Source organism: Talpa europaea, assembly GCF_964194135.1.
Source record: "Talpa europaea genome assembly, chromosome: 8".
NCBI classification, from domain to species: Eukaryota; Metazoa; Chordata; class Mammalia; order Eulipotyphla; family Talpidae; genus Talpa; species Talpa europaea.
In genome coordinates this window covers 23,084,527-23,097,288 of record NC_140075.1, presented here as the reverse complement: position 1 = coordinate 23,097,288, position 12,762 = coordinate 23,084,527, and the positions used below count along the sequence as shown (strand labels likewise).

Sequence of the window (12,762 nt, the reverse complement as noted above, 5' to 3'; positions counted from 1 at the left end):
TGTGGTGGTGAAAGAGGAGTAAGGAGTAAGGAGTAAGGGGTTTAAGCAGAGAAAGGGGGGGGCTCCCCTCCCTGGAGGTTAAGTCTCAGTGTTATCACCTCTACAGCCTGAGTTCCATCCCCTGCCAGAGACTAACCTGCACATGGCGCAGCAGACCTCGCCTGCTTTGCCCGCTGCTCCCCTCAGCAGTGTATTTCAGTAGATTTGCCTGTTCTTTCCCCGCTCTGTCTCTGCTGAATCCTGTCACCCCGCACCTCCACCTCTGGCCTACATCCCAGTTCTACACAAAAATAAATAAATAAAATCTTTAAAAAAGAGAGAAATAAATTGCAGGTAGCTAGTATACAAGGCCATTTTTAGGGATTTTCCTGCAAAGGCGAGCAGAAAAATCGGGCAGTGGCTAGAAAAGGAAGTGGACTCAATGATCTATTTTTTTTAAAGATGTGGGTTGATTCCTCCTTCAATACCCACATCTTGTTGGTTGCCATTCCAGTCTATTCTACCTCCCCAAACTCCCAGATTTACTTCTCCCTAGGCTTTTACACCTGCTCTGCCTCAACTCACATCATTGCTCATCTCCATCACTACAGTAATGCTATAGGATGTCCTCTGTGCTGCCACCAGTGGGATTGGCCTCTCTTCTTCCAAGGTCCTCCGTTCTTAAAGGAGGAGAGTTGGATGCCTAGATCGGGGATGGATACTGTTTCCTGTGCATCACTCAGGGGCCTAGCGGCAGAGAGGACACACTCCAGTTAGGATAATTGGAGAATGAAATGAAGACTTTTTCCAAAGGAATGGGCAGGGTATAGTGGAACCACAAAGGTTAGTACAGTTTCCTGAGACTGGTAACTGGGGCTCTGTTACCCCTAGGTTTGAAGAGAGGTCCTGGAAGGAATGGAATGGAAGATACAGGTTCTGAAAATGTGAAGCTAAAGAGTGAGATCCCCCCAGGAACCTACAAAAAAGGGGAGGTCCCTGAGCATTCAAAAAAACCCATCCAAAACCAGTGTGGGAGTACTGATGGTGACTGAAGTTCTAAAGGCCATCAAGGTGGTAGCTAGGTTCCCCTGGGGGATTGGGGCTAGGCTAGGGTCCCCCAGGAGGTAGGGGCTAGGCCAGGACCCTAACTGGATGAGCAAAAATCGAATCCATTGCATTAACTGAGCTAATATAGGCAAAATGTTAACAAGAGTGTCTGGCACTCAGCAAACACTACAAGTAGTCCCCATTGTTAGGCTCAACTTGGAGGGATTCTAGGTGAATAGAGGAGCGATCACAGAAAAGGGGCATCCTAAAAGCAGCTGGGAAGAAAGCTCTGGTCACAGAGATACTAGGTGCTCCTCCGGCATACAGAAGATCTCAAGGTTTCTTGGCTGAAAGACTTGTCCTAACATTACCTCTTCCCTCTTGAGGGGGGGGGGGGGTCCAGGCTTATGGGCTAACCTTCTGGTAACTAAGTTTCCCAAGGAGCAACCCAAACTATCTTGACCTGCTGATGCCAGAAATCAGGTCTGCCTGACAGCTTTCTCAGTGCAAATTAATACCTGGCTTTCTGAGGCTTGTACAGCAGTCTTCATGGAGTCAGTCCTGCATAGGAGGGCAGAGCCACTCACTGCAACAATGAAACTGGATTTTGATGTCAGAGGCCTATAAATCAGACTCTCAAAAACATGTGAAGGTGTCTACCTTTAGCCACGGAAGAGCGGGAGCGAGGTGAAGGGAACTCTACACCGGGGGTGCGACAAGGCTCCAGGGTATAGCTCGGAAGGGGAGTGGGGCTGAAAGCTTTGCCGTCCCTCAGCCTCTTTCTCCGGAGGCCTTCCTCGTCCTGCTCACCCCGCCGGCCCGGGTGCCCTCCCGCGGCCAGCCCCGCTCACATCCGCAGGGCGCATCTGTCTGCTTGTCCGGACACATCGAGCTGGAAGGTAAGGGCCGTGCGTTTTTCTCCTTTGTGGCCCAAGGGGGCCTGGTGCAGAAGAGTCACCTGGGCAATGCTTCCTTGAGGGTGTTACTGGATACCCGGGACAGAGACAGAAAGAGCGAGTTAAGGATAAAGGGGGGACTGCCACCCCCCACTCCCGACCCCCCCTCCCCGCACCCTACACCCTCCCCCGCCGGAGAGTCTGCGCCCAGGCGCCTCTTCCCGACTGCCCCCCCACCGTCCCCCTGACGGACCCCCGACCGCCCTCCGACGGCCCCCCAACCGCCCCCACTCGACGGCTCCCCGACGGCCCCCAACCCCCCCCCCGCACAGCTCCCTACGGGCCCCCCGACGGCCCCCCAACGGCCCCTCCCCGCCGCCCCCCCCGCCTCCCCGTTCCCCACGCTGCACCCCGACCCCACCCCCGCCAGCCCCCCCCCCGCTCCCCCCCATACCCCATCCCTCCCCTGCCCCTCTCCTCCCGCTGCGGCTGAGCCAGGACGTGCCGTCCCCTGGCCAGAGTCGTGCCCGGGCGTATTCCCCGCGCTGGATGTGGGGTCCAGTGCTCCCCAGAAGTTAGCAGCCTGGGGCGGGGTGCTCCGGCCCTACTGGCTAGGACGCAGGCCCCCCGCGGTCGGTGTCCCACGCCAGCTGCCGAGCTGACCGGGCGTCGGAAGCCGCGGAGGCTCCTTCCCGAGGGCTGCGCGCCGCCGGGTCCCCCCGAGGCGGGGGCGGGGGCGGGGGCGGGGGCGGGGGGCGTCTGCGGCTCCCCACGCGCCTCCCCCGGCCCGGGTCGGGCCCGCGGCGCCGGCGCGCTCCGGCCTGGACTCTGCGAACTCGGCGTCGCTGCGCGCGCGTCGCGGGGGCCCCCGCGAGGCTTCCCGGGCGCCGGCGCCCCGCACCCCGCACCCCGGCCGGCGCGAGGGGGCGGCGGGGCCGGGCGGGCGGCGGGGCCGGGGCGGAGCCGTCCCTGCCCGGCCGGGCCCCGCGCCCGCCCCGCCCCTCACCTCCCGGCCGCTCCCTCCCCCGGCCGCTCCTCCCGGAATCGCCTTTTTTTTTTTGTTTTGGAGCCGGCGCTCTCGGGGCGCGGGGCGCGGGTGCGGCGCGGGGCCGGGCGAGCCCGCCCCCAGGACGCGGGGCGCGGAGGGCGCGCGGGACCCTGTTGCGCGGGGCCGTCGGGGCGCCGCGGGTCGGGCGGACAAAGCGCCGCAGCTCCTCGCCGGGGCCGCCCGAGCGCGGGGCGCCCCCCCTCCCGGAGCGGGGCGCGGGGGACCGGGCGGCCGCCGGGGGAATCGGGGCCGGGGGGAGCCCCGCCGCCGCCGTCCGGCCGGGGTGCGCGGAGCCGGGCACGTCCCCCGGCCGCGGCTCGGGAGGCCGCTGCTCCGCTCCTCGCCCCGCCGGAGTTCTCTGCGCCCGGAGACGCCGGCGGCCCCGGAGCAGGAGGAGGAGGGCGAGGAATGCGAGCGCCTCCCCGGGCCCGGCCGCCGCGAGGAGCCGGGGGGCAGCCGGCCCGGGCCTCTGGAAGGCGGCCCCCGAGCGAGCCTCCTCTGTCGCGGGGCGCCGGGCTGGCGGGAAGGGGCGGATTCCTGCGCTCCGGGCGCTGCTCTCTCCGAGCACCCCACTTTCCTCCGGCGAGCGCCTGAAGGAGAGCGTCTCCCCCGACTCCCTCTGCAGGAGCAGCCTCTGCCCGACTCCCTCTCCAGGAGCTGCCAAGGGCCGGGAGGAAGACTCTGGACATGACTCGTCCCTGTGCACAGGCCGGGGCAGGGAGGCCTGGGCGGGCGGTTTCTGGGTCACAGACTTTGCATTGAGAGCAGGGAGGCTGGACAACGTCCGCGGGGGCTCAGATCCCGCGCTGGGGGCTGGTCGGCCGAGCCGCTGGGACAGGCCCTGGGTGGCCAGTGCACTCTCCGACTCCCCGGCGCAGGCCTGGCTCTGGGACGGACCCTCTGCTTCTCCGTGTCTGCCACCGCCCAGCCATGGCTCTGAAAGGCCGAGCTCTCTATGACTTCCGCAGCGAGAACAAGGAGGAGATCAGCATCCAGCAGGACGAGGACCTGGTCGTCTTCAGCGAGACCTCCCTGGACGGCTGGCTGCAAGGCCAGAACAGCCGAGGTGAGACGGGGCTCTTCCCGGCCTCCTACGTGGAGATCATCCGCCCTGGCACCAGCTCCAGCTACGATGACTGCTGCAGCAGCCCGGCAGGCTCCCCGGGCCCCCAGGTGAACTTGTACGACAGCCCCACCGTGACCAGCCCCTGCAGGGGCGCGGGGGGCAGCGGCTTTCTCTCCAATCAGGGCAGCTTCGAGGAGGACGACGACGATGACTGGGATGACTGGGAGGATGGGTGCACGGTGGCGGAAGAGCCACGGGCGGGTGGGTTGGGCACCAACGGGCACCCCCCCCTCAACCTCTCCTACCCGGGTGCCTATCCCAGCCAGCACATGGCCTTCCGGCCCAAGCCCCCCCTGGAGCGGCAGGACAGCCTGGCGTCCGCCAAGCGAGGCAGCGTGGTGGGGCGCAACCTCAACCGTTTCTCCTGCTTTGTGCGCTCCGGAGTGGAGGCCTTCATCCTCGGCGATGTGCCCATGATGGCCAAGATCGCCGAGACATACTCTATTGAAATGGGTCCTCGTGGCCCCCAGTGGAAAGCCAACCCTCACCCATTTGCCTGCTCGGTGGAGGACCCTACCAAACAGACCAAGTTCAAGGGCATCAAAAGCTACATCTCCTACAAGCTCACGCCCACCCACGCGGGCTCGCCTGTCTACCGGCGCTACAAGCACTTTGACTGGCTCTATAACCGCCTGCTGCACAAGTTCACGGTCATCTCGGTGCCGCACCTGCCAGAGAAGCAGGCCACGGGCCGGTTCGAGGAAGACTTCATTGAGAAGCGCAAGCGGCGGCTCATCCTCTGGATGGATCACATGACCAGCCACCCCGTGCTGTCCCAGTACGAGGGCTTCCAGCACTTCCTCAGTTGCCTGGACGACAAGCAGTGGAAGATGGGCAAGCGCCGGGCAGAGAAGGACGAGATGGTGGGCGCCAGCTTCCTGCTCACCTTCCAGATCCCCACGGAGCACCAGGACCTGCAGGACGTGGAAGATCGCGTGGACACCTTCAAGGCCTTCAGCAAGAAAATGGATGACAGCGTCCTGCAGCTCAGCACGGTGGCGTCGGAGCTGGTGCGCAAGCACGTGGGGGGCTTCCGCAAGGAGTTCCAGAAGCTGGGCAATGCCTTCCAGGCCATCAGCCATTCCTTCCAGATGGACCCCCCTTTCAGCTCCGAGGCTCTCAATAGTGCCATTTCTCACACGGGCCGTACCTATGAAGCCGTCGGTGAGATGTTTGCCGAGCAGCCCAAGAACGACCTCTTCCAGATGCTCGACACACTGTCTCTCTACCAGGGCCTGCTCTCCAACTTCCCTGACATCATCCACCTGCAGAAAGGTAAGCCCCAGTGCAGCAGGAGGCCCTCGCTGAGGCTGCTAGTCTGTGGGGCTCTGGTGGTCGGAGGATGGCCTAGCAGCTCACCTGGCCTTCCCGTCTGTTCCACACATTCCTTCCCCACGTGTGTTGCGCACCCACCACATGGCAGGTGCTGTCCTAGATGCAGGGAGAAATTGGGGACAGGTCTGGTTCCTGTCCTCACGGGGCTCGCCATTTATCGATTGTCATTTGTTTATTCACTCACTCAGCTTCTGGCGCATCTGCTCATCTACCCATTATGCACTGAGCCCTTCAAGTATAAGACTGGGCCTGGGAATGCCGGGAAGAGCAGGGCCAGGCCTCACCTTGAGGAGCCCCAGTTCCTGGGGGCACACAGACTCAGATAATGGGAGCACAGAGTGTGGCCTGTCCTCCCACTCCTCACGAGCTCTTTGCCCTGCCTTTGCTGCTTCTGCGCCTGTTCTCACGCTGTGCGCTGTCTCTGTCCGCCTGTCTGTGTGTGTGTGGGGGGATGTTTGTCCCCATTTTGCAGATGAAGGAGCTGATGCCCACAGGCGCATGGCTGCATGGGGAGTTGGTGGCCCGTCTGCGATTGTCCCTCCCGTGCCTCCCCAAGGACGTGTCCATATTGGCTGCCTCCCAAGACCAGCCCTGTTTTCAGTTCTCATGGCCCTTTCTGGGGGGGGAGGGACAGGATGGGCCCCTGCCTGTTACTGTCAAGGAACTGCCAAGGAAGTGACTCATCCCGGGTCATCTAGGGGCCCGGGGAGGAACCAGGGGTCCAGAGCATGACCCACATGGCCCATCCAACTCCCAGTCCCCAAGCCTGACACCCTTCTTGCCTGAGCGGTGAGTCAGCGCCTAACCCAGCAGGTGGTTGAGTCCTGGGGAGATGGGGAGGGCAGATGTCAGGAGAGAGGTGTGGTCCTCCCCGGGGCTGCTTGGTAACTCAGGAAGAACGTCTGCAGGGTGTGGGGCTGGCTCCCTGGCCCCTAGGCCCTGAGGTCAGGCCTGGCTTGGTGGGGAGTTTTTCTCCGGGTGGGGCCAGGAAGCAGGTCTCGGGACTGAGCCTGGGGGACAGAAAATATCACCTCTGCCCCAGCACCCAGGGGAGTCTGGAGTAACCAGCCCAAGAGGTTAACTTCTAGAAACATCTCCAGTTCCCAGGCTCCTTTCTCCCCTCACTTTCTCTCTTCCTTCTCTGCTCTGCCCACATTCCTTTCTTCCTCTTCCCTCTTCTTTCAGCTCCAAGCTACCAGAGGCCTGGGTTCTAGTCTTGGCTCTGCCACCACTTGCTGTGTGTCCCTGGGAAATGGCCTTCCCTTCTCTGAGCCTTAGTTTTCTGATCTGTAAAACAAAGGAGGATGGGCCTAGTACGCTCTTAGGCCTTGGGCGGGTGAGAGAGTGACCTGGGGAGGGTCTGGCTGTGGACACTGAGTTCTGGGGCAGGGAGAGGCTGGGGTGGTGGCCAGGGCTGGCTGGGATCCACTGGGGCAGGTGTCTTCCGGTGCGGAAGTGAAGCCACGTGCACTGCTGTGCTAGGGCCTGGGAAAGCTGGTTCAACCAGCTCCTCGGATGGTTTGTCCTGTGTGGGCAGCAGGAGGAGAGAAGCAGGGGTGCAGGGATTAATAGCTATCCCTGTGCAGGGCCTGGGACCCTCACCTGTGGCAGAGCTGGGAGTAGGAAGGCCTGGACGGAGAACTCCCAGACTCCCAGGGTGCAGGGAGCAAAACTGGCTGACTTTCTGACTATGAGGCAGAGACAGGGTTGGGAGAGGTCATTTCTGGGTCTCCACTGGAGGTATTTCTCAGTGAGGGGCCAGCAGTCCTGGGGTTACAGATCTACCTACCTCAGGCAGAGGCCTACTACCTTTCTTCACTCAGAGGGTCCCTCCCCAATAGTTCAAGACTTCGTGGCTTCTTCTCTCTGACTCTGAGCTCCCACTGCCACTCCCAGACCTGCTGTCAGTGAGTTAGGGAAGGGTCTTGAAACCGTGCCAGGATTGGTCAGGTTTTCAGGGACGACAGCCTGAAAGGGGGCCCGTGCTGGTCCTGTGAATGGAGGAGGGACTGGAAGGTTGGGTCCTAGGTCCCTAGGATTCTGTTTAGCATGTCAGGACGTCTGAAGGGTGGGGAGTGGGTGGGACAGGCCATGGAAGGAAGGAGATGGTGCTAGATCGGGTCAGGAGACCAGCATCTGGACGCTACCTCTGCGGTGACGTTGACGGAGTTTTCTCTCCTCAGTCTCCATGTTAGTGTAGTGGGTGCTGAGATGAGCCCCCCAGCCTGTCCATCCCCTTGCCCACACCCTGGAGCGCAGCCAAGGGTGCTCTGCAAGAAAGGGAACCGTATAATTAACCAGGTCCAAACCAGATGGTTTGGGGCATGAAAGGGGGCCCTAGTATTAGTTACTGTGGGACACCATGGACAAGCAGTGACTGTCCAGGGACCCTACATGAGAGCCAACCAGGGCAGGTCTCTGGGGAGGTGGGTGAGGGCTCCTCCAATTTACAGATGAGGTTTTTTGTGTGGGGGGGGGTGATGCAAAGAGCAGGAACTGGAGCCAGGTGTGTCCAACTCCCTAGCCTGGGCTGTTCTCACTGTGCAGACAGATGGAGAAGCAGCTCCCAAGGGATGGCTGACTGGGCAGATGAGCCTCAAGGGTGACGGGGAAGGGGGCAGGCTTGGCTGCTCCAGCACTAACTCAGAGAGCATCCTGGGAGGAGGTGTGGAGGCAGGCCCTGCACCACAGAGCCTGCCTGGCAGGGCCATGGGCGCACAGGTTGGCCAAGACCAAGTGGCCCCAGCGGGACCAAGCTCTCCTCTGGGGGGATGGGTGGGTCCAGCCTGTGATCTGGACCATCATCTAACCCTCCCTCTACCTCCCCTCCTCGGCTTCCAAAAGAGAATCCTCTCCTTGAAGCACTACCAGCTTCTTGAGATAAAACAGTCTGTGCAAGCTGCACGTCGCGCCTTGAGCTCTTAGGTCTGCCACCCTGAGGACTTTGGACATATCAGTTCAGTTAAACCTCTGCTCCAACGTTGGGCTGGCACAACTATTATCCCATTTTGCAGATGTGGAAACTGAACCACTACTGTGAGCAGTTGTCAGTGGTGTCATACCTAGTCCCACCTGCCCCATTTGACAGCAGGATGACCTGCAACTCAGGCCGGAGCAGTGGTTTGCCAGAGGTGACACTGCTGAGACCAGGACTCAACTGTTCCCAGCTTGGGGTGGTAACTGCCCCTAAGAGGCGGGAGCTTAGGGAATTTGCCAGGGGCGCTTGCACTCTGAAGCTGCAGCCCTTTCCTGTTCTTCTCCCTGTTTCCCAGCCTGTAGAATAGCTGCCAGGGTAGAGGTCCCCTGGGTGGTGAGCTCTCAGTTTGAGTCCTAAGTGACTTGCAGGAGGATGCTGGCTAGGCCTGAACCCTGTCTCCCAGGGCTCAGGGCGCGTTTACTGGTCCTGGCCCCAGATCTGAGTCACAGGGTGGGGCCTCTGCCCACCTCACCCCTGTGTGCTTTGTCCTCCATCCCTGGCTCCCTGCCTGTTCATGGATCCCTAGCTGTCACAATAGCTCTGTTCCTATTACTTAGGCCTCGGTTTCTTCATCAACAAAAGGGGGCCTTTCCTTCCTCCAAGACCATGGGCAAGAAAAGTCCTCTAGAGTATAGGTCCACCCCACTTGGACTTTCTCAGGCAGGTGGGACCTGGGTGACTCAGTGTCTGCCTTGGGTAGGTTCCTTTTGCTGAAGTTTTTTTGGTGAAGATTGATTTATTTATGCATACAAGAACTGGGGTGCAGGCCAGAGGTGTGGGGGGTGAGAGGAGTTACCAGAGACAGAGTGGGGAGCAGAACAGGCAGACTGACTGAAATACACTGCTGAGGGGAGCAGCGGGAGAGTCAGGAGAGGTCTGCTGCGCCATGTGGGTAGCTCCCTGGCTGGGGATCGAACTCGTGCTGTAGTGGCTGCGGATAGCTTCACAGGTTGCGTCTTAACTCCTTGTGCCACCAGGGAGGCCCCTTTTGCTGAAGTTTAACGCTAGTTTCTTTCCTTCTCATGGTCCTTCTTACCCATCAGGACCTTCTCAAGTCCCTGTGCCCGCTGTGTGGACCTGCAGGACCTGGCATGTGCTCCCTACCATAGAAGTGGTGTCCATTCCCTAGCTGTGGGCCAGGCAGCCCCAAATAGGGACAGGAAGGCAGTTGGAAGCCCCTAGGGAAGTCCCTGACCCTCAGGGCCTTAGTTTTTTCTGTATAGTAGCGGATGGTGGGAGTTGGACGATTGGACTCTAAGGTCCTTGTGTTGAGTCTTCATCCTGCGTCTTGGGGTGACCCCCTCTGCTGCCCAGGCTTGGACATTTGGGGTAAACAGGTCATTCAAGGAAGGGTGGCAGAAGTACTGAGTGGGCTGGGAGCTCTTTTGCAGAGTTTTCTGGGTTCTTTGTGAACAGGCCTGGAGACTCTCCGAACTTGAGTCTGTCTACACAAAATGCCAGGCGTGCGCCAACTGATATGGGCACTGAGCCTTCTGAAGGTGTCCAGCGGTGTCTCCAGCCCATGGATCCCTGGGTCTGGCTTATAGCAAATGCTCAGTTGGTACATCTCAAATGCACCTGACAACTTGAGTGGAGTGAAAAAAATACCTCTCAAAGGCCCCGGAGAGGCGGCCTTGAAGGAGGGGTGGGAAGTGTGGCTAACGAGCAAGCAGTGGGTGCTTCTGAAGGCCTTGGTGGTGTGCTGCCCTCCATGCCAGCCCTTGCCATCTTCCACGCTTCTTTGATGGTGGATGCCCTGCAGCCCTTCATGGAGTGAGTGCCGGCCACAGGCAAACTGCCTCTTCCTTCCAGCCACTGTCCCCCCGACCTCAGTGCAGAATAAGTCGAGCGCCTGCTAGTTCAGAACTGAAATCCATTCATCATCTGTGTGGACTCATTCAGATTCTTCCAAATCGGCTCCCCTGTCCCGGTCCATCCCCCCACTCCACATCTGTTACCTGCTTATTACAAGGGCCTCCTCTCATCTCCTGGGGATTGGGGTGAGCTTGGGCAGGGCTTGTATAGGGGGAGACACACAAAGAAACTCCAGGTGGCCTTTGAGCGGCTGTTTTAGAATCAGCAGTGTGATGGGGTGGGGAGAACCCAGGAGAGGTGCCATGGGGGAGGCTCTAGTGAGGAGGTGATAACGATCAGGCCTTAAATTATGCATAGGGATCCAGTGGGCAGAGAGGTGAAGGTAGGAGAGAGCCAGAGAGTTTGAGGGATGCGGGCTGAGTGTGGAATGGGTATAGCTGCCATCCTGGGGGCCTAGGGAGCCTCCCGGGCCAGGTAGCCTCCATCTGCAGTCGCCAGGGAACTAGGGGAGACTTGGAACTATGGGCCCAACTCAGCTGCTCTTCAGGGTCTCTTCTTTGGAGACCCCTCAGAGGTTGGGACTGAGGGGGTGAGCCCCATGGGGGGGTGTGTTTTAGTAGTCTATTAGGGCAAACGTTGAATCAGCTCTGCAGCTCCGCACTTCCCACAAGCTGCTGTAGGTCAGGCCTTGTTCTGAAGATACTGTACTCCCAGCCCTGAGGGAGGCAGTCAGAGGAACTTTAGGGTGGTGGGAGCTCTGGTAGAGGGGAGCCCGGGGCACTTGGGAGCACAGGAGACACCTAGTGCAAAGAGGGGGCATGCAGGAAAGGCTTCCTGGAGGTGATGTGGAGCCAACATGAGAGATAAGGAGGTGTGTGGTGGGCAGCAAGGGCCCTGTCCTGGAAGTAAGCAAAGCTTGCAGGGCTGTCCCTGGTCCCGTGGGGGCTGCTGCTGGTGCCCCAGTTATGGAGAGGTGGTACATTTGGTTAAGAATATGCTGAAGATGAGGGTTTTGGGGATGTCCTGGTGGAGACATCCAGGTGGCCGGACCCCGGGTTTGGAGTCCAGGAGTGAGGTCTGAGTGGAGCTGGTGAAGGTTTTGTCTGTTATTTTTTTTTTTTTAAAGATTTATTTATTTATGCATATAAGAGCAGGGGTACAGGCCAGAGATGGGGGGTGTGTGTGTGAGAGGATTCATCAGAGACAGAGTGGGGAACAGAACAGGCAGTTTAATGGAAGTACACTGCTGAGGGGAGCAGCGGAGTCAGGAGAGGTCTGCTGCACCATGTGGGTAGCTCCCTGGCCGGCTGGGGGTTCGAACTCGTGCTGCAGAGGCTGTGGACAGCTTCACAGGCTGCATCTTAACCCCTTGTGCCACCAGGGAGTCCCTGGGTGTTGTTTGCTCTTGCGGGACCACAGAGGGTTTAGGGAGCACGTGGGGAGACCAGACCCCTGACTCCCCTGTCCTCCATTCTGCCTGTGCCAGGCGCCTTCGCCAAGGTGAAGGAGAGCCAGCGCATGAGCGACGAGGGCCGGATGGTGCAGGACGAGGCAGATGGTATTCGTCGGCGCTGCCGCGTCGTGGGCTTCGCCCTGCAGGCCGAGATGAACCACTTCCACCAGCGCCGCGAGCTCGATTTCAAGCACATGATGCAGAACTACCTGCGCCAGCAGATCCTCTTCTACCAGCGGGTGGGCCAGCAGCTGGAGAAGACACTGCGCATGTATGACAACCTCTGACCACACGCGCCAGGCCCTTCCCCACCCTGGGCTGGTGGCTGCAGTGCCCCCGCCCCACACCAGCAGTGACTGGGGGATAGGCGTGGGCGAGGGAAGCCGCCTGTCCCTCCTCCTGGGAGAAGAGCTGTGCAGGAGTTATGGGTACCCCTGGGGAAGTCCCCTACCCCCCTAGAGGTGGGGGGACAGCAGGGGTGAGAACGAGGCCGGGAACCCTGCAGGCCTGGGCATGGGCTTCCTGTCGGTTGCTTGAAGCCTGGCCAGGCTCTTAGCCTGTCCTAAGCCCACAGTCTGGCTCACCTGGCCACCGCCCCCTCATTCACTCAGCAGACACAGGGGCCTACTGGGGCACCTGACGCTGCCACACGCCTGCCCTTATGGCGTCCCTAGGCTAAGTAGGGTCAGACGCAGATAACAGACAAAGGCAATGCAGAGTGATGATGCTAACCACGGGGTTCCTAGAAGTTGACAGAAGGGACTGTTCTATCAGCCTGTCAGGGAAGTGACATGACAGGTGTCTTGAAGGATGAGGACAGTAGAAGAGGAGGAGAGAAGAGAGGAGAGTGCCTGCAGGAGTGTGGAGGCATGCGAACACCCCCTTTTCTCTCCCTTTCCCAAGCAGGTTTGGTGTCCCCTCCATGGGATTCTGGCCTGCTGGACAGGAGGAGGGGGCTGCCTTGCTCCCAGGTCCCTGCCCCACCCTGCTCCCTGCAGGAGGGGCTGTGGGTCACTTCCCTCTGACTCCCTTCTGCAGCTGGCTGAGCCAACGAGGGTACTATGCAGCTTTTCTTTGGGGCGCTAG

At 60.2% G+C, this 12,762-nt stretch overlaps 1 protein-coding gene across 2 annotated transcripts; it reads left to right on the top strand.

The window, feature by feature from the left end:
* Positions 1-3,900: 3,900 nt before the first annotated feature.
* Positions 3,901-11,963, top strand: SNX33 (sorting nexin 33; the record flags this gene model as incomplete). 2 transcript variants are annotated; one of them, XM_084240354.1, is made up of 3 exons in its annotated part: positions 3,901-5,106; positions 5,329-5,371; positions 11,710-11,963. In XM_084240354.1, the coding sequence occupies 3 exons, from the start codon at positions 3,901-3,903 to the stop codon at positions 11,961-11,963; spliced, it is 1,503 nt and encodes a 500-aa protein (XP_084096480.1). The 2 variants fall into 2 exon arrangements, with proteins under 2 accessions (XP_084096480.1, XP_084096479.1); XM_084240353.1 differs by having other exon boundaries at positions 3,901-5,371.
* Between the last annotated feature and the right edge of the window lie 799 nt (positions 11,964-12,762).